This window comes from Oncorhynchus nerka, linkage group LG19 (genome assembly GCF_034236695.1).
Source record: "Oncorhynchus nerka isolate Pitt River linkage group LG19, Oner_Uvic_2.0, whole genome shotgun sequence".
In the NCBI taxonomy this organism is placed as follows: domain Eukaryota; kingdom Metazoa; phylum Chordata; class Actinopteri; order Salmoniformes; family Salmonidae; genus Oncorhynchus; species Oncorhynchus nerka.
In genome coordinates, this window is record NC_088414.1 from 11,187,201 (window position 1) to 11,205,198 (window position 17,998).

A 17,998-nucleotide genomic window follows, 5' to 3' on the forward strand; every position below is an offset into this window, starting at 1 on the left:
GTATATCACTCCAGTGTTAATTGCTAAATTGTAATTACTTCGCCACTATGGCCTATTTATTGCCTTGCTTCCCTAATCTTACCTCATTTGCACACACTGAATATAGATTTTTTCTGTTGTATTATTGACTGTACATTTGATTAGTCCATGTGTAACTCTATGTTGCTGTTTGTATCTCACTGATTTGCTTTATCTTGGCCAGGTCGCAGTTGTAAATGAGAACTTGTTCTCAACTGGCCTACCTGGTTAAATAAATCAAATAAGAACAGCCCTTAGCCGTGGTATATTTGCCATATACCACACTGCCTCATTGCTTAACTAGAGACTGGCTCCAAGATGGCCAATCTTTGTTTTTAACTTAATCTACTCACGTCCGCATGCGCCATTTCTTAGTGGGCTTTACTCCGGATGCACACTGGCGCTCAGTGCGCACTGCGAATATGCTCCGGGAACTCTGTCAGAGCACGTGGACAGCTTAACAAGCCAACCGGCACTTCCCCTATCTAGCTGGGGTCATGACCTCAGTGCGTGAATATAATAATTGTATATCTTCGGCTGTGAGTGATGAAAAAAACACAAAACGGCCTTTGTGACAATCATTTGAAAAATTCTATGGATGTTTTGTGGACAAAGGTGATGACTAAAGTGTCTCATTCAGAGTTTTCAATTTGGACTTGTCTATGGGGGGGCCATCAAAAAGAATTGTCTTTCTAAGCCATGAATCAGTTAAACTGCAGTACCGAAGCAATACTGTAGGTGCAGTCAAAAGCGTGCTTCCAGACTGGAACCCTGGCCCGATGAAGCCAAAAGAACAGCGACCGAGTCAGGGTCGTGGAGAAGATGGCGGGTAGGCCTACGCCCGAATGGCTGTCGGATTTGGAGATGGAGTCAGAGGAACCCACAGAGGTTGGTAAGAAGGCGGCAGGAAAAAAACGAAGAAAGTGGAACATAATTGAAAGTGAATAGGGATTGTTGCAGGAGGAAATTGAACATGACGAGAATGAGGATAAATTAACTGCGGTGGCAGGCGCGGTGAAGACAGCCGGGTTTGAGCCACATCCCGACGGTGATAAAGATGATTTTGGCTCAGTGGGAGAGGTTATTGGAGAGAACGGATCCTTGCCTTCTAGCTGATCCATATGGGGTGTCAGGTTGGGTGGAGAGGAGGTTGGGGAAATTGACACAAAGTGGAATCGTGTCGATTTTTTTTCAATTTCTGCCATCCAGAGGGAGGGAGTGTGCACTCCGCACAACGTGACTGGGGACAGGAACTGTCATTTGCCTTCCTCTCCGGAGCAGGGTGCCGTGGAAAGGAGTGATAACTGGAGTGGGGAAGAGGATCAACTACAGTCGAAGATTCCCGGGGTCTTTGACGCCCGCCGTTCGCCATCGGGAGAGCGTGGTGAAACAGAGATGACACTGTCTGTACTACTGAGTTTTGATGCGGCGTCTTTACCAGACAAAGTCAAATTGGGATGTGTCAGTTATGCCGTGCGAGACTTTGTCCCGAATCCATTTCAGTGTTTCAGATGCCAAGCTTATGGTCATGTGGCAGCAGTGTGTAGGTGGGAGATTCCTAGATGTGAAAAGTGTGCAGGAGGAGATGAGACAAAGGAGTGTGTAGTATCGGTGGGAAAAGTTGTTTGTGTAAAAACTGTAGGGCACATGAGGTTGGTGGCACCTTAATTGGGGAGGACATGTCTGTGGTAATGGCTGGAGCAGATTCAGTGGAATGGTATCAAATACATCAAACACATGGTGTGATGCCATTCCATTTGCTCCGTTCCAGCCATTATGAGTCGCCCTCCCCTCAGCAGCCTCCACTGCTGTAGCGGTACCCGTGGTGCTGGAGATCAGAGGTGTCCGGTGAGAGAAAGGCAGTGGGAAAACAAGTTGTAGAGGAAGATGGGTCCAGGGTGAGGGATCCTAAGATCCTGTGAGTAAGCCGAGACCCAATAGAGTTATAGGAGTAACGTGTGCTTCGGTAGAGTACTTTCTTTTTCTTTTTTTCTCCGTTCATGGCCATGGTTGTCAAATTGTACCACAGGAATAGAACGTAAATCACAAGAGGACAGATGCTGCGGTGGCAGCTGCAGAGACGTACTTGGGTGTGTGACGTTTTACTGCAGAAGAGTTACAGGACGTTTTGAACGATAGTGTCTCTGGAGTAGGATCAGATAGGACCTAAGTGGTGGGATAGTGGGGAGGTTTTGGGAGCAGGGTTAGCTGGTAGGGACATTTAGGCTGAAACACAACCCATACGGTAGGTGGCGACATGCACCTATAACATTTGTTTGTGAACCGCCATAATACCGAAAGAGATGGAGAAGAAGAACAACAAAACAGTTGCACTGGAATCACAGCAAACTACGTGTGACATAATAACCATCAATATTTCTTATACTTAAAATTATCTAGACAAATAATTACAATGAATAATTAAATGAATTCACTAGAAACCACCTGTGAGGAACATACAGTAACTCAATGGTAAGGGATCGTGGAATTCAGTCAGTTTAGCACAAGGGGCGGTTTATAAGCGCCAAATCTGATTGGCTCTTTCCTCATTCTCCATCCGCAAACGAGATCCCGGAAGTTGCCCCTGGTAAGGAACGTGTTTTGTTTTCAGAGTGCGCTTTTAGCGTGTTGTACATTTCCTCGGGAACATTAAAGACTGAAAACCTTGAACAGTATGGGCCTATTGCATTCATCGATGGCCACCAGATTAGCGGCCACTGATCTCTCGTTTAATGCATCAATAGGCACTAAAAATCACCCGCACATCTGATGTGAATTGCAATCATTGGCATACCGCACCCTAAAACTGATTTCGGTATTTTAGTCCTGCTTTCAACCAAAATCAGCGTGATAAACCAAACTTGATCTCGTGTTGTTACCGCGTCAAACAAGGCTATGAAAGCGTTGCAGCTTTCATGTACGAATATCGCATTCTCACTTCCAGAACCGTTGATCAAACATTCGAATGTTACATGTTTAAAGCCAGCTATCTAACTATCTACAACGCTGTATAACTGCAACCTGAATATACAGACGTGTGTTAGTTAACTAGTTTCAGTAAGCTACCTGCCAGTAGATCTGTGTGCATTGAGACACTTATTTCCACGAATCTGGTTGATGCTCCCTTGTCCTCTTCCTCATCTCTGCCTATTCCCCCATTTCCTTCATATCTCCTCCTCCAGAGATGAGTAGCTGTTTTCTGGATGAGGAGACGTTCTGTCAGTGCTGTCAGCTTCTCCTCCAACACTCCCACTCCCTCTGTGACGGCTGGAGCTGGGAACAAGTGAAGGTATGGGGTGGAGGAGGGAGAGTGTTTTTAGGATAGAGAAGGGTAGAGTTTTATTTGCGGTAGGCCTACACTATTTAGGGGAAAGGAAAGGTTAGTCAGCATTGAGAAGAGTATAGTTGGGCTAGTTTGGGTTACACAGAATTAGGGTTAAGGAAAGGTTAGAAAGGTCCTTTTTTTTTAGGGTGCTTGACTATCCCAGTCGCCTGAAGAAGCTGAGTGAGGAATGTTTGGCTGTCTGAATGGAATCGGGTGCGTGTGAATCTGTAGAGCAGGGGTATGCAACTAGATTAAGCCACGGGATGATTTTTGTCAGAGTGGATGTAATTTGACCACAACTAAGCCCAAAAATAGATGGTATTTGAACATAACAATCATTTCATACCTTTTTATTATATTGATACAAGCACTTATTTTTTATATATATATTTTTTTAATTAGTTGTGGGAATACTTGAGCAGATTTTTGCTGAATTCTGGTAATTGTAGTCATTTTTTGATCCCCCCCACACAAAAAAAAATCTTGGCATAAAAAAATGAAGATTGGAGCCACCGCTAAACCGGCTTCCTCTCTCGATTTCTTCTTAGGTTTCTTCCATCTGTGTTTTTCCTGGCCACTGTGCTTTCACTTCTGCTTTGCTCTTTGGGGTCGAGGCCAGGAAACTGTAAAGCACTTTGTGACTACTAATGTGGAAAAGTATTTTTATAAAATGCGATTGATTAATAATATTGTTTCCATTCAAGGGTTCTGAGGAGGGCTACCTGAGGAAGACTGCCCTGGGGACCGGCAGAACCAGATGTAACCTGGACCAGCAAGGAACCAGTTCAGACCAGCACCAGGAGAGGACCTTCTCCCCTTCTTTCCATAACGATGATGATGAAGATGATGGCGCAGTGTGTTGTATACAGGAGGAGAGCAGTAGTAGCAGTGTCGTTCAGTATGAATACCACATCCTCTACTCCTGTAGCTACCAAACTCCTGTCCTCTACTTCAGAGCTTCAACCCTGGGTATGTAGCCAGACAGTACTGGCTGAATGGTTATTTGAAGTAATACATTGCAAATACAGGACTTGCATTGTCTTCAGCCGTCCACTTCATTATACACTTACTGGTCCCTGTCTCGCTCTCTCTCCCTGTCTCGCGCTCTCTCTCCCTGTCTCGCGCTCTCTCTCCCTGTCTCGCGCTCTCTCTCCCTGTCTCGCGCTCTCTCTCCCTGTCTCGCGCTCTCTCTCCCTGTCTCGCGCTCTCTCTCCCTGTCTCGCTCTCTCTCTCCCTGTCTCGCTCTCTCTCTCCCTGTCTCGCTCTCTCTCTCCCTGTCTCGCTCTCTCTCTCCCTGTCTCGCTCTCTCTCTCCCTGTCTCGCTCTCTCTCTCCCTGTCTCGCCCTCTGTCTCTCTCCCTGTCTCGCCCTCTGTCTCTCTCCCTGTCTCGCCCTCTGTCTCTCTCCCTGTCTCGCCCTCTGTCTCTCTCCCTGTCTCGCCCTCTGTCTCTCTCTCCCTGTCTCGCTCTCTCTCTCCCTCTCTCCCTGTCTCTCTCGCTCTCTCTCTCCCTGTCTCGCGCTCTCTCTCCCTGTCTCGCGCTCTCTCTCCCTGTCTCGCGCTCTCTCTCCCTGTCTCGCGCTCTCTCTCCCTGTCTCGCGCTGTCTCGCGCTCTCTCTCCCTGTCTCGTGCTGTCTCTCTCTCGCTCCCTCCCTGTCTCCCTCCCTGTCTCGCTCTCTCTCTCTGTCAGAGGGTAGGAGTCTCTGTCTCGAGGAGGTATGGGACAGTGTTCATCCTAACTACAGACAGAGACTACAGCACAGACCCTGGGACACCATCACACAACAGGTTGGTACCACTCTCCTCTCTCTTTTCCCGGTAAGATTGTATCCCTCTCTTGATCTCTTTTTCCTCCATAAATCTCCCACTTCCACTCGACACCACACTCAATCTTCTGTCTATCTCTCTAGGAACACCCGTTGCTAGGCCAGTCGTTCTTTGTGCTCCACCCCTGCAGGACAGAAGAGTTCATGATGCCTGTTCTAAAAGCTGCCCTGGAAGAACACAGGTGAGTTTGAGACTCAACATGTGTCTTCTATCTGAAAGTATTACACCTGTGTGTGTGTGTTCTCCTGTGTGACCTTTGCCGTCTGACCGCTGTGCAGACAGGTGAACTACATTGTGACCTGGCTCAGTGTGGTGGGTCCTGTTGTGGGACTGGACGTTCCTCTGAGCTACTGTACACAGGTACCTGAACCCCCGCACACCCCCTCCAGCTCTCCACAGCCCCCCTCCAGCTCTCCACAGCCCCCCTCCAGCTCTCCACAGCCCCCCTCCAGCTCTCCACAGCCCCCAGCCCTAGGGACAAAGCCAGGCTGAATTATCAACACATAATTCCAAAGCGAATTTCCATTGGAGCCAGATTTGACATCAGCTTGAGATGTGTTGATGAGGTCTGTCCAGTGGGCTTGAGATGGAGGACATGGCAGCTGCTTTTCACAGCAAGTCTCTAGAGAGAATCGTTACATGAAGCACTGCTGGCACCTAGTGGTGAGAAACATTACTGCAACTCTACAGGCCTGTCAGAACTGCTAGGTTGAATCAGATCAGGTGATGGATCTGAGAAGAGGGAGCGGGATGACGTATAGATCTGGGACAGGGTCTTACTATGGGCTTCAGTGCTGATACCTGTAAAAGGGTGAAACATGACACTTCTCCTTTTGTCAGAGCAGACCTGGTCTTAGGAGGCTAGACAACCACGGCGCAACGAAAGAGATGTCTATTGATTTCTATGGGAGCTACTCTGTCCTTGACAAAGTTGTTTTGGAACAAGACAAAGGAACGTCTATTTTGTCCCTGGATAGGGGACTGAAGATGACGTCAGATGTGACTTATGTTCCCTATGACCTCAAACATTAACTTTTTAATTAAGTACACCTCTCATTGTCACCTAACATGTCCAACAATCATGTCGGAACTTTTTGATTTCTTTGCAATAAAGTTGATGACAAACACACTGTTTTTGGCCTGCATTGTGAAGATTTTTTAAAACAGAAACATATTTATTTCAGTTCCAGATTCGGTAAGATTCCTGTTTGTCTCTGACAGACTGGTCGTATCTGAAGGGGCTTCTTCTAACCGTGTGAATGGTATTGTGATCCATGATAGTTTGTACTTTGGCCAGACCCTTGTCTGTTGGCAGAAGACTCAGGAATTAATTTATTGGTCAACTGGGAGAAAAGTCTGTTCGTGTGTATTCTTGCAGTAGAATAGATGACCTTTTCACCATACTTTGTCTAACATCCTGTCTCCGTTGACCGAGAGCGTGGGGAGAGTTTCATCCTCATACGATTTAACACGGTCGATTTTGCTTTTGAATTGGAAAACGGTTGCATGTTGACTGTATCACAGGTTGTAACACCAATGTTGGCTTTTAATAATGGCAACTCTTCCGCCTTAGTTCTGATACAACACATGTATATGACTGTATCGCATCTATATTGAACCTACGTGCCAATGAACACACACAGTCTGGTCATTATACCTAATGTAAAGACAGTCAGGGGAGAAACACAATGCTTCTGTATGATTTAAGAAGGGGGGGGGGGGGGACAGTTCAATACAAACTGTATACATCAGCCACTCTTATGGTAATGACTATGGGGACCATATGTACAATCTGTTCGCACGAGCAACCCTACCAGATGCTGAAATAAAAGTCCCAAGGGAGAGCTCTGACGATGTCAGATTAAAGTGTGAATGTGTAATCAGTTAACCCTGTTTTTAAAAGAAAGCATTGTGTTCGCTGACGTTCCTCAATGCCAACCCTGGATAAACAACCATTGGAAACACATGGCTGTTTATGACACACACACACAAACAAGTATGAACGTAGCGAGAGGTCGCCCCCCGGGAAACAAACTACCGGGGATGATAGCACTGCTTCTGCTGATCGCACACCCAGGCGCAGACTACACAGTGAGATCAGTGTGCGTTACTCCCCTGGAGAGCCATAAAATAGTCCCACGTAACTGGTTATGTCAGAGCTTTTATACAGGGCACACTGCCAGTGGAACACTCGCCCTCTCTTTCTCTCCCTCATTTCGGTCCCCATTTTTCTCTCGATTTCCCCTTATTTCTTTGTCTTTCTCTCTTGGTCACAACATATACACACGCGCACACAGTGGTTTTACAGGAGGTTGGGAGTCACGCTGGTCATGTTAACATGCCTCCCTCTGATCTAGATCCTAACACACGGAAGAGAGCCATCTGGGGAACGTTACTGACACACACACACACTGCTGGCTGGCACTGACGACCTTATCCACGGATGGTACTTTCACAAGTTTGTGACACTTCTTCATTTTGCTCCTTCACTTCCTTCCTCATGGCCATATCATCTCTCCCTTTGTCTCTCTCTTTCCCGGAGTCTCTCAGAAACACCAATGGCTTTGTACTAGAAGACCGATTGACTGCAAACAACACAAACAGACATCAGGCCAGACTGTACTGGTTTATGCCCTGTGAGCAGGCTGGATGTCAGAGACGGATGTTACCTCAGTGTATGTGAATGTCAAGGCAGAATGATTTACCTGATGTAGCCATTCATGCACTTCTGCTTCCAGGCAACATTTCACAAGGTCCAATGTAGGATTCAGTCAGTGTGTGAGTGACCTAGTGGGTATTACAATTGAAAACTGAATTGACCCTCAACTCTGTTATAATGGCTTCAGGTGACTTCAACAAGCAGTAGAGGTGTGAGCTGTTCAGTTTTGACCAAATTATACATCTTACCTCCCCCAGCAGCTGGCAGAATCACCCTTTGTAGGGAAAAGCGACTGGTGACCTCAAAGGCCAGGTGACCTGAGAATTCTTCAGACCCTTCGGTTTCAATTGTGTGTTTCTTTGTTAGAATACAAGTGACAGTTTAAAGCTCTTTTCCATCTCTCTCTCTCTCTCTCTCTGTGCCATTGTCCCCATCATCAAACAAACTATTGGTTCACAGTCAAGACGGAGTCCTGGAGTGCCCTCTCAATACGTACCACACTGTTGAGTTTCATTAGGCCTGGAGCCAAGCCAGAGGTCCCTGCCAGCTCAAATCTCTGATGTTGATTTCGCAACTCACCCAAATGTTTTATCCAGGGGGTGATGGGGAGGGTCCAGAGGGGGTGAGGAGTTTGTGTGGGGGGGGGGGGGGGGGCTCATAACAAAAGCACAGAGGGTCCATTCACTGAGGAAGAGGCCATGTCAGGTCTCCTGGTTCCAATTTCAGAGACGCTGCAGTGCCCCCAGATGTCATCGTCTTTCCCTCCATCTCTCTTTCTTTCCCTCCATCCATCCATCTCTCTGATATTTCTTTATCATGGTGAAAACGTACCACATGCTTTTTTTAGTCTAGAAACGAGGCCGTCTCAAACTCCACCGCTTCGGTTTATAGACTCTGGTTGAACTAGTTTCCCCCTGAGAGGAAGAGGAAGAGGAGAGAGAGAGAAGACTGGCGAGCTCATGATGGAGATGATCATCTCCTAGGTAGGCCAAACATCTTTCTAGGTAGGCCAAACATCTTTCTAGGTAGGCCAAACATCTTCCTAGGTAGGCCAAACATCTTTCTAGGTAGGCCAAACATCTTTCTAGGTAGGCCAAACATCTTTCTAGGTAGGCCAAACTCCACCGCTTAGTCACCTTGAGTTTGAGTTGATTTTTACAGGGACAGTGCACATTAATCAACGTTTCAGTGAAAGTGCCATCTTAGCAAGCCGGCTAATTTTCAACCGCAGGCCCTGGGCAGGTCATTAAAAACAATTACAATAACAAAACAGTCAAACAGTGAGCACATGCAGAGCAACATAGAGCAAGCAGAATGTAGCACGCAGGCAGAGCAACATAACACAAAAAGTAACAAAACAAAATATATAAAAGCAAGTGTTTCCACACCTCACAAGCTACAGACATGGAAAGCGGCAACACAAATCAAAGCGCATTTGTCGGATGTGTCGAATACAACAGTTGTAGACCTTACCGCAAAATGCTTACTTACAAGCCCCTAACCAACAATGCAGTTCAAGAAATAGAATTATGAAAATATTTACTAAATAAACTAAAGTAAAAACCTTTTTGAATCAATGAACAACAAAAACAAGAAAATGTACATAACAATAATGAGGCTATATACAGGGGGTACCGCTACCAAGTCAATGTGCGGGGTTACAGGTTAGTCGAGATCATTTGTTAAGTGACTATGAATAGATAATAAACAGCGAGTAGCAGCAGTGTCAATGTAAATAGTCTGGGTGGCCATTTGATTAGTTGTTCAGCAGGCTTGGGGTTAGAAGCTGTTAAGGAGCCTTTTGGACCTCGACTTGGAGCTCCGGTACCGCTTGTCGTGCGGAAGCAGAGAGAACAGTCTATGACTTCCTCTGACACTGCCTAGTATATTGGTCCTGGTTGTCAGGAAGCTTGGCCCCAGTGATGTACTGGGGCATACACAGCTAGGGATTATGTTCACAAGTCTGATTGGCCTTTAAGCCATGTCTTTATGTGTTTTGTAAAGGTGTGATAGATCGTGCAGTTGTGTGTGTCTGATGGCAGTGTGTTCCAGACATGGGAAGCTCTCACAGAGAAAGCAGATTGACTAAAGGTGCTTTTCCTTAAGGGAACTATACAGTTACCTCTCATGGCAGACCTTGTGGATCTGCTGTCATGGTTTGGGTTTTCTGTTTAAACCAAAGTACTAAGTGGAGAGGGAGCCAGGCCATTTAGGATCTTGAATACAAGACATGCGTCGGTGTATTGCACAAGATTTTCCCAACTCTGTAGCTCGTGTTTCTGAGGATGTAACCGTGATGGTGGCTATTGGGCTTTCTATCAAGCACTTTGAGAGCCTGTTTGTGGACAGACTGAATGGGTTTTAATGTTGAACAGCAAGCTTAGGCCCAACTAGTCAAGCAGTATGCTAAGAGGGGGAGTATCATAGATTTGAAGTACAGTTTTGCTACCTCCGTAGTCAAAACAATTTCGTACGAATCGGAAATTAGCTCGGTTGAATTTGGTTATTTGAGTTACCTTTTTTCATCCGCTTTTTAAACGAGAGGTTGGAACTAAGTACGATGCCAAGGTACATAAAATGGGATACCACCTGAAGCTTCTCACCTGACACAAAGACATCTGGCTCAGTGGCATCAGTTACCCTCTTTGTGAAGAACATGCAGGATGTTGACCCAGACTGCTATAACATTAGCGGACGTTGGGGAAGCGTTAGGGGAGCATTAGCTAGCATTGTGTAAGTGTTTGTGTGTTTCGAGTTTTATCCGTGGTATGTATGGGATACAACAGGGGTACTCAACTCTTAACCTACGAGAGTCGGAGCCTGCTGGTTTTCGTTTCTACCTGATAATTAATTATACCCACCTGGTGTCCCAGGTCTAAATCAGCCCCCTGATTAGAGGGGAACAATTTTTTTTAAATGCAGTGGAACTGGCTTCGGGGTCCAGAGTTGAGTTTGAGTGGTATACACCATCCAACGAAATGCTTACTTGCAGGTTCCTTCTCGACAATGCAACAACAATAAGAAAATAATGTTAAGAATACGACCATAAAGTAAATGGCTCAATAGAATAGAATACAATTTGAAGCATTAGTATAATGTAGGACGGCACAGTTGTGATGTGTGTGTGTGTCTCTGAGCCCGACGGTACGGGTGTGAAGAACTCGTGGCTGTGGTGTGTGGGGTCTTGGGTGATGATACGGACCTTCTTCAGGCACCGTTTCTAGCAGATGTCCTGGTTGGGTGAGAGCACGGTCCCAGTGATGTACTAGGCCGCCTTCACCACCCGCTGGAGGGCCTTGGGTTCGTGGACAGAGCAATTCATGTACCAGGCCATGATGAAACCGGTCAGGACGCTCTCGATGGTGCAGCAGTAGTATTTGGAGAGGACCCGGGGTGGCATGCCAAATTTCTTCAGCCGCCTTAGGAAGTAGAGACACTGTTGCGCCCTCTTGACAGAGTGGTGGTGTTGTTGGTCCATGTCGAGTCCTCGGTGATGTGGACGCCGAGGAACTTAAAACTGCCGACTTGCTCTAAAGCAGTCTTGTTGATGTGGATAGGGGCATGTTCCCCCCTCTGCTTCCTGAAGTCAACAATCAACTCCTTTATTTTACTGACGTTGAGGGAGAGGTTGTTGTCCTGTCACCACAATGCCAGTTAACCTACCTCATTCCTATAGGCTGACTCGTTATTGTTGGTTATCAGGCCTACAACTGTGGTGTCAGCAATCTTGACAATGGAGAGGTTGGTGTCATGTAAAGCTGCGCAGTCGCGGGTGAATAGAGGAGTACAGCAGAGGGCTGAGTACACACCCCTGGGGGGTCCCTGTTTTAAAGGTCAGCATACAGAAGGTGTTGTTGCCAATACTCACAGCCTGTAATCTGCCCGTCAGGAAGTTCAGGATCCAGTTGCAGAGGGTGGTGTCCAGACCCAGGGCTCTGACCTTGGTGTCGAGCTTAGAGGGAAGAATAATGTTGAATGCTGAACTGTAGTCAATTAACAGCATTCTCACATAGATGTTCCTCTTGTCCAGATGTGTTACGGCCGTCTGAATAGCGATGGAAATGGCATCTTCCATGGATCTGTGGAGCAGCAGACAAATTGGAGTGGGTCCAGTGTGCCTGGGCAATTGCCCTTAGGGCCACCTTGTTGTTCTAGGGCACTGTGAGGATGGTGGTCTCCTTAAAGCAGAGAGAGACTTCAGCCTGGGACAGGGACATGTTGAAGATGTCAGAGACGTTGCCCATCAGCTGGTCAGCACACACTCGGGGGACGCGGCCAGGGATGCCATCTAGGCCAGCGGGTTTGTGAGTATTCACTCTTTGAGAGTTTTCCTCACGTCAGCCTAGGAAAGCGAAAGCACCTGGCCGTCCGGAACACAGACAGTCTCCATGGATGGCTCGGTATTGTCTGCCTCGAAGAAAGCATAGAATGTGTTAGGCTCGTCTGGGAGGGAGGCTTCAGTGGGCACCACACAGCTGGATTTGCCTTTGTAGTCCCGTGCTAGTCTGTAGTCCTTGCCGCGTGTCTGAGTTGTCGAACCGGCTTGCCTTGTACGTGTCACACGCCGCCGAGCCATCGGGGTTCGTTCTGCGGACATTGAATGATGCAGTACGGGCTTTCGGCATGGTACGGATATCTCTGTTGATCCATGGTTTTTGGTTGGGGTATGTCCGGATTGTTATTGCGGGTACATCATCTTCAACACAATGAAGCCAGACTAAGTCAGTGGCAGATATGGAACGATCCAAGCAGAAGTTCTCCTTCAAATGTTGATATTTTGTTGCGTTGACAACCAAACACAATTCAGTTGGTCTACAAAATGAATTATTTATATATTGCATTCACGTCTCCATCTCAACCAAAAATCTAAGTTAAAGAATAGGCCTAAATCCAATGTAATCCAACTTTAAATACATTTATTTCATTTAGACATATTCTTTAACTTTGATTCTTGGTTGAGATTTAGACGTGATCCAACATACAGTATTAATGATTAAGGTGAAGATACAATAGTTAGTTGAATCCTGGTTGAACAATAGCCATTGATTACTTGGCAACTGCTATATAGCCCTAAATAGTATCATTGATGATATGACTTAAGTATGGTTACATTTCATTTGCTGTAGTAGATCTATCCTTTGGAATGACTTGGATTGCAACAGTGAATATACAGTATTTGGTTATTAAGAGTTCTTTCAATTATCATTCTCACGATAGCACATTGGTAGTAGTCAGTGACAAATATAAAAGCCAAGCAGGGCTTGGTTAAAACCCTGGATGGGACACCAAATCAATAGTTGTAAACTGTCCAGTAGGTGCTGCCCAGCCATTTGTTTTAATGATAGTGGATGTAAGGTTGAAGGTTTAACGTTGTTTTCAAGTTACAAATGCAACATATTTTGTACAAGGTTTGTCTATGTGGAAAATGGGTTATACTTATGACAATCACGTGGACCATAATCCATACGGAAAATGGAAAAACAGTCTGGTGAAACACTAGAGTTGAGTGCAACGTCCGTGAACCACTGAACCACGTCTCTGTAAAAGCCAAAAGAGACCGCATTCCCGGGGTTCCTCTGCGATAAAAGCCTTACTCAGGGATTGGACATGGATACTAGGAAGAGAAGGCTGTGTGGCCCGTCTTTTCCGCCTAGTTTGGAGTTACCCTTTGGTTCCGGTTCTTCATAGCCGGCGTTACCTTTGGTTATCTTGGTCAGCAGCAATAGGTACACCTGCTGTGCGGGGAACAAAGGGGAACAAAGGTGTAGATGTAGTATTCTAGATCTGGGAGGCTGAGAGATACAGTAGCTTCCGATTCATGACCGATAAGTGTTTTACATTTGTCACTTAGCAGACGCTCTTATCCAGAGCAACTTATTTGTCATGCGTAGGAAATTATTGCACCAACATTCTTAGCAAACAAAGTAACAATTAACGCAAAATTAGCCATGAAAAAGCCATGTCGAGCAGGAACAGGCAAGACGCGCACCCTCCTCAGCACTGCCATCCTCTACCGCGTGTGCGTTAGCCAGCAGAGGCCACTGGGATAGAGAAGGCATCTGGGGCTCTGTCCCAGGCCTGTCTCTGTGTTAAAGCAGGTTTAATAAGGACGTGGACACAGAGCTGCTTAGAGAAACGAACTGGGCAGATAAAACACAGTGACTGGCTTCTCCTGAAGGAAGGTTTTTATGAAGTCCCATAGAGTCTCTGTGAAAACTTTTAGTTGCAGAGTCTGCAAGAGACTAGAGGGGGGGATAGCCAGAGGTGCTAGGTCAGCTTCATTACTCCCAGCTGCCTAAAACCCTGCCTGGCCTGGCTCCCTCTGCATTACCCTCCCTTTTAGGTCACATATTAATAAACACAGGCAAACACACAACAGACCCTGGAAAGAGATACTGTCAGACCCTATAGAGTTTCTATCTGGGTTACAGAGCTTACACAAGATTCCACACTCCATGACTGTGTCACCAAGGGCACAGTCAGATGGAACAGAGTAAATAGGCATTTTAACATAGATTTAGCCGTTGGTAACCTGTGGAATAGACACCAGCTGGAATGCGGTTTTAACCAATCAGCATTCAAGACTCACCCGTTGTATAATTTTGACAAGAGTCCTATGGGCCTGGTCAAAAGTAGTGCACTACATAGGGAATAGGATTCTATTTGGGACAGAACCCCCCTCTCTTTTTACAGATCCCTCTCTGCGGTGTCTGAGGGGCTCAGTCGGACTCCAGTTCTGTCACCATAAGAGACCATCACTCTTACCCTTAACAGTAGGAACACACACACAGAGCTGACTCTAGTGCTGTCTGTGTCCATCACTCTACCCCCCACACAGCACAGTAGGGCTAATGACACTGGACAAACGAGGCCGTTAAATGGCAGCAGAAGCTGCTGGCGTGTTGTGTTCTGGCCCACTAGCTCTGCCCTGTTGGTTCTGATCACAGTAACGAGTAGCTGTTGTTCTAACTCTCCAGCTCCGCCACGGTCCCGTTTCACCACAGGGAACTCTTCCACTTCAACCAGTATAGCCAAAACAAGAAACATTATCCCTGGCCCCTGGAATTAACAGTGTGGAAAAGTACATTAGTCAGTCAGTCCTTATCACCATCAATGTAAATAGCCATGGAAGTGCAGGCTTCCTCTGAGTCAAAGGAATAAAAGGACCAGTGTGCTACCAGGTGGACCAGAACCAGAGAGTCAGTTCTAGTAACAGGGTCGGCAATGCACCAAAAGCATCTTACCAATTCAATTGAGAACAGATAGCTCTTACCACACGTGTTTATCAGCTCTGATGATATGGCCTGTTTGGCCATGTTTACCCTTTCTAGAATGGCGAGATAGTGACTGTCCATTCCAGATGGTCATAGTGAAAACTACAGGAGGGACCAGTTGCCTGGGGCAGACGTCGGGGAGTCCTCATTACCTCCAGCTCGACCTGGAAGCCATTAGGATCAGTCAGGTTCAGGTCCTGGGTGACTTAGTGCGGTGGATCTGCATCTGAAACTACTGAGGCTATTGGAGTTTAGGGGTGTGTGTGTGTGTGTGTGTGTGTGTGTGAAGCCATCCGGTGCAGAAGGGGAGTTTAGGGCCTGTGAGTGGAGTGATGGTAAAGAGACGGAAGGAGAGGAGACATGAAAGTGAAGTGTTCCCGTTTGCAACCAAGGAGAGGACGGGTGGATGAGGAGAGGGGGAAGAGAGGAGGAGGAGGGCAGGTGAAAGTGGGGAGCTCAGAGTCGAGGAGATGTGAGAGATCAGACACAACGAGTGTGTGTGTGTGTGTATGTATGTATCTGTTAACGAGCCTATCTTTTCCTTCAGGTGTTGCTGTAGGACAGTGGTAAGCATGCTTTAGTTCATTTCTTATTAAAGTCCTGGACAAACACACCTGATTCAACCTGTCAACTAATCGCCAAGCCTTCGGTGAGATGAATCAGGTGTTTTTCCGGGGCTACAACAAAATTGTGTACTTTTGGGGACCCAAGGACTGGAGTTGGGAAACACTGCTTTAGTTGATGTGCTTGGTCAGCATTATAATATTCAACACTGGCACACTAACATTACAGGATACAGCAGGACCCCTACAGTACACTGACACACATTCGACCCAGGATTCAAAGGGTTCCATTTGTGTCAACTAACTGCAACCAATTCTCTGCACAAGCAACCACGACATTTGCAGAACTTATGACCTCAACAAAATCAGCAGTAGGTTGTGTTAGCAGTGACACTGACATTTACCATAAGTCAAACGACCAACTTAAAATGGGGGAGAGAGGAAGGGCAAGGAGGAAATGTCCTCCTTGAAGATTTTTGACCTCTTTATCTCCCCGTCTCTCCCGCCCTCTCTGCTGTTGGACCAGGCATCAATGGGAGTCCAATCTCTAACCTGCCAATTTAAATAAATGATCCAGACCTTGGCTTGGCTGATCATTTGTTGACCTACTCCAACACAGTCTAGTGTCAATCCCTCCAAGCCTGTCCCCTTGACAACAATTCCTTGTACACCAGTCCCCCAAATGCCAATCACCCTTTAGCCTTTCCCAGGTAGAAAACAAGATCTGTAAATACAACCATAATTCTAGGCTACTGGGCTTTGGATAAGGGTGGGGCTCCAGAGTGTGTAGCCATTAAGTAGTAAATGGGGATTTGGCCTGTTGTTCAAACTTTTAATGTGTGTTAGGAGATTTCTTTACTGCTGTACGCACAGCCAACAAGTCAAAAAGAGAATCCCTCAGATGAGAACAGTTGTCTTTACTTCAGATTTAATGACATTTTGGCTGTAGTGGTGTCATTACAGAGACAATGGGCATGTTCCAGGTCGTACTGATTGCAGTGTGACTGCAATCAGTCATCAGATCTCTTATATCACAGCTGCACCACCGAGAGCATCCTGACGGGTTGCATCACTGCCTGGTATAGCAACTGCTCGGCCTCCAACCACAAGGCACTACAGAGGTTAGTGCGTACGGCCCAGTAGATCACCGGGTCCAAGCTTACTGCCATCCAGGACCTCTATACCAGGCGGTGTCAGAGGAAGGCCCTAAAAATGGTCAAAGACTCCAGCCACCCTAGTCATAGACTGTTCTCTCTGCTACCGCACGGTAAGCGGTACCGGAGCGGCAAGTCTAGGTCCAAGAGGCTTCTAAACAGCTTCTACCCCCAAGCCATAACATCTAATCAAATGGCTACCCCAGACTATTTGCATTGCCCCCCCCCTTTACGCTGCTGCTACTCTTTGTTATTATCTATGCATAGTAACTTTAATAACTACCTACATGTACAGTAGGGCAAACAAGTATTTAGTCAGCCACCAATTGTGCAAGTTCTCCCACTAAAAAGATGAGAGAGGCCTGTAATTTTCATCATAGGTACACTTCAACTATACAAAATGAGACAAAAATCCAAAATTTTGTAATGAATTTATTTGCAAATGATGGTGGAAAATAAGTATTTGGTCAATAACAAAAGTTTCTCAATACTTCGTTATATACCCTTTGTTGGCAATGACAGAGGTCAAATGTTTTCTGTAAGTCTTCAAGGTTTTCACACACTGTTGCTGGTATGGTATTTTGGCCCATTTCTCCATGCAGATCTCCTCTAGAGCAGTGATGTTTTGGGGCTGTTGCTGGGCAACACGGACTTTCAACTCACTCCAAAGATTTTCTATGGTTTTGAGATCTGGAGACTGGCTAGGCCACTCCAGGACCTTGAATTGGTTCTTACGAAGCCACTCCTTCGTTGCCCGGACGGTGTGTTTGTGATCATTGTCCTGCTGAAAGACCCAGCCACGTTTCATCTTCAATGCCCTTGCTGATGGTAGGCTTTGTTACTTTGGTCCCATCTCTCTGCAGGTCATTCACTAGGTCCCCCCGTGTGGTTCTGGGATTTTTGCTCACTGTTCTTGTGATCATTTTGACCCCACGGGGTAAGATCTTGCGTGGAGCCCCAGATCATCAGTGGTCTTGTATGTCTTCCATTTCCTAATAATTGCTCCCACAGTTGATTTCTTAAAACCAAGCTGCTTACCTATTGCAGATTCAGTCTTCCCAGCCTGGTGCAGGTCTACAATTTTGTTTCTGGTGTCCTTTGACAGCTCTTTGGTCTTGGCCATAGTGGAGTTTGGAGTGTGACTGTTTGAGTTTGTGGACAGGTGTCTTTTATACTGATAA

General features: G+C 46.4%; 1 protein-coding gene across 2 annotated transcripts; it reads left to right on the forward strand.

Annotated features, from left to right (window-relative positions):
* The first annotated feature begins 1,174 nt into the window (after nt 1-1,174).
* On the forward strand, nt 1,175-6,301 carry atg10 (ATG10 autophagy related 10 homolog (S. cerevisiae)). 2 transcript variants are annotated; one of them, XM_029620183.2, is made up of 6 exons: nt 1,175-2,605; nt 3,201-3,307; nt 4,048-4,312; nt 5,031-5,128; nt 5,251-5,348; nt 5,446-6,301. In XM_029620183.2, the coding sequence occupies exons 2-6, from the start codon at nt 3,203-3,205 to the stop codon at nt 5,657-5,659; spliced, it is 780 nt and encodes a 259-aa protein (XP_029476043.2). In that variant the 5' UTR covers nt 1,175-2,605; nt 3,201-3,202; the 3' UTR covers nt 5,660-6,301. The 2 variants fall into 2 exon arrangements, with proteins under 2 accessions (XP_029476043.2, XP_029476044.2); XM_029620184.2 differs by lacking the exon at nt 1,175-2,605 and adding an exon at nt 2,641-2,690.
* The last annotated feature ends 11,697 nt before the right edge of the window (nt 6,302-17,998 follow it).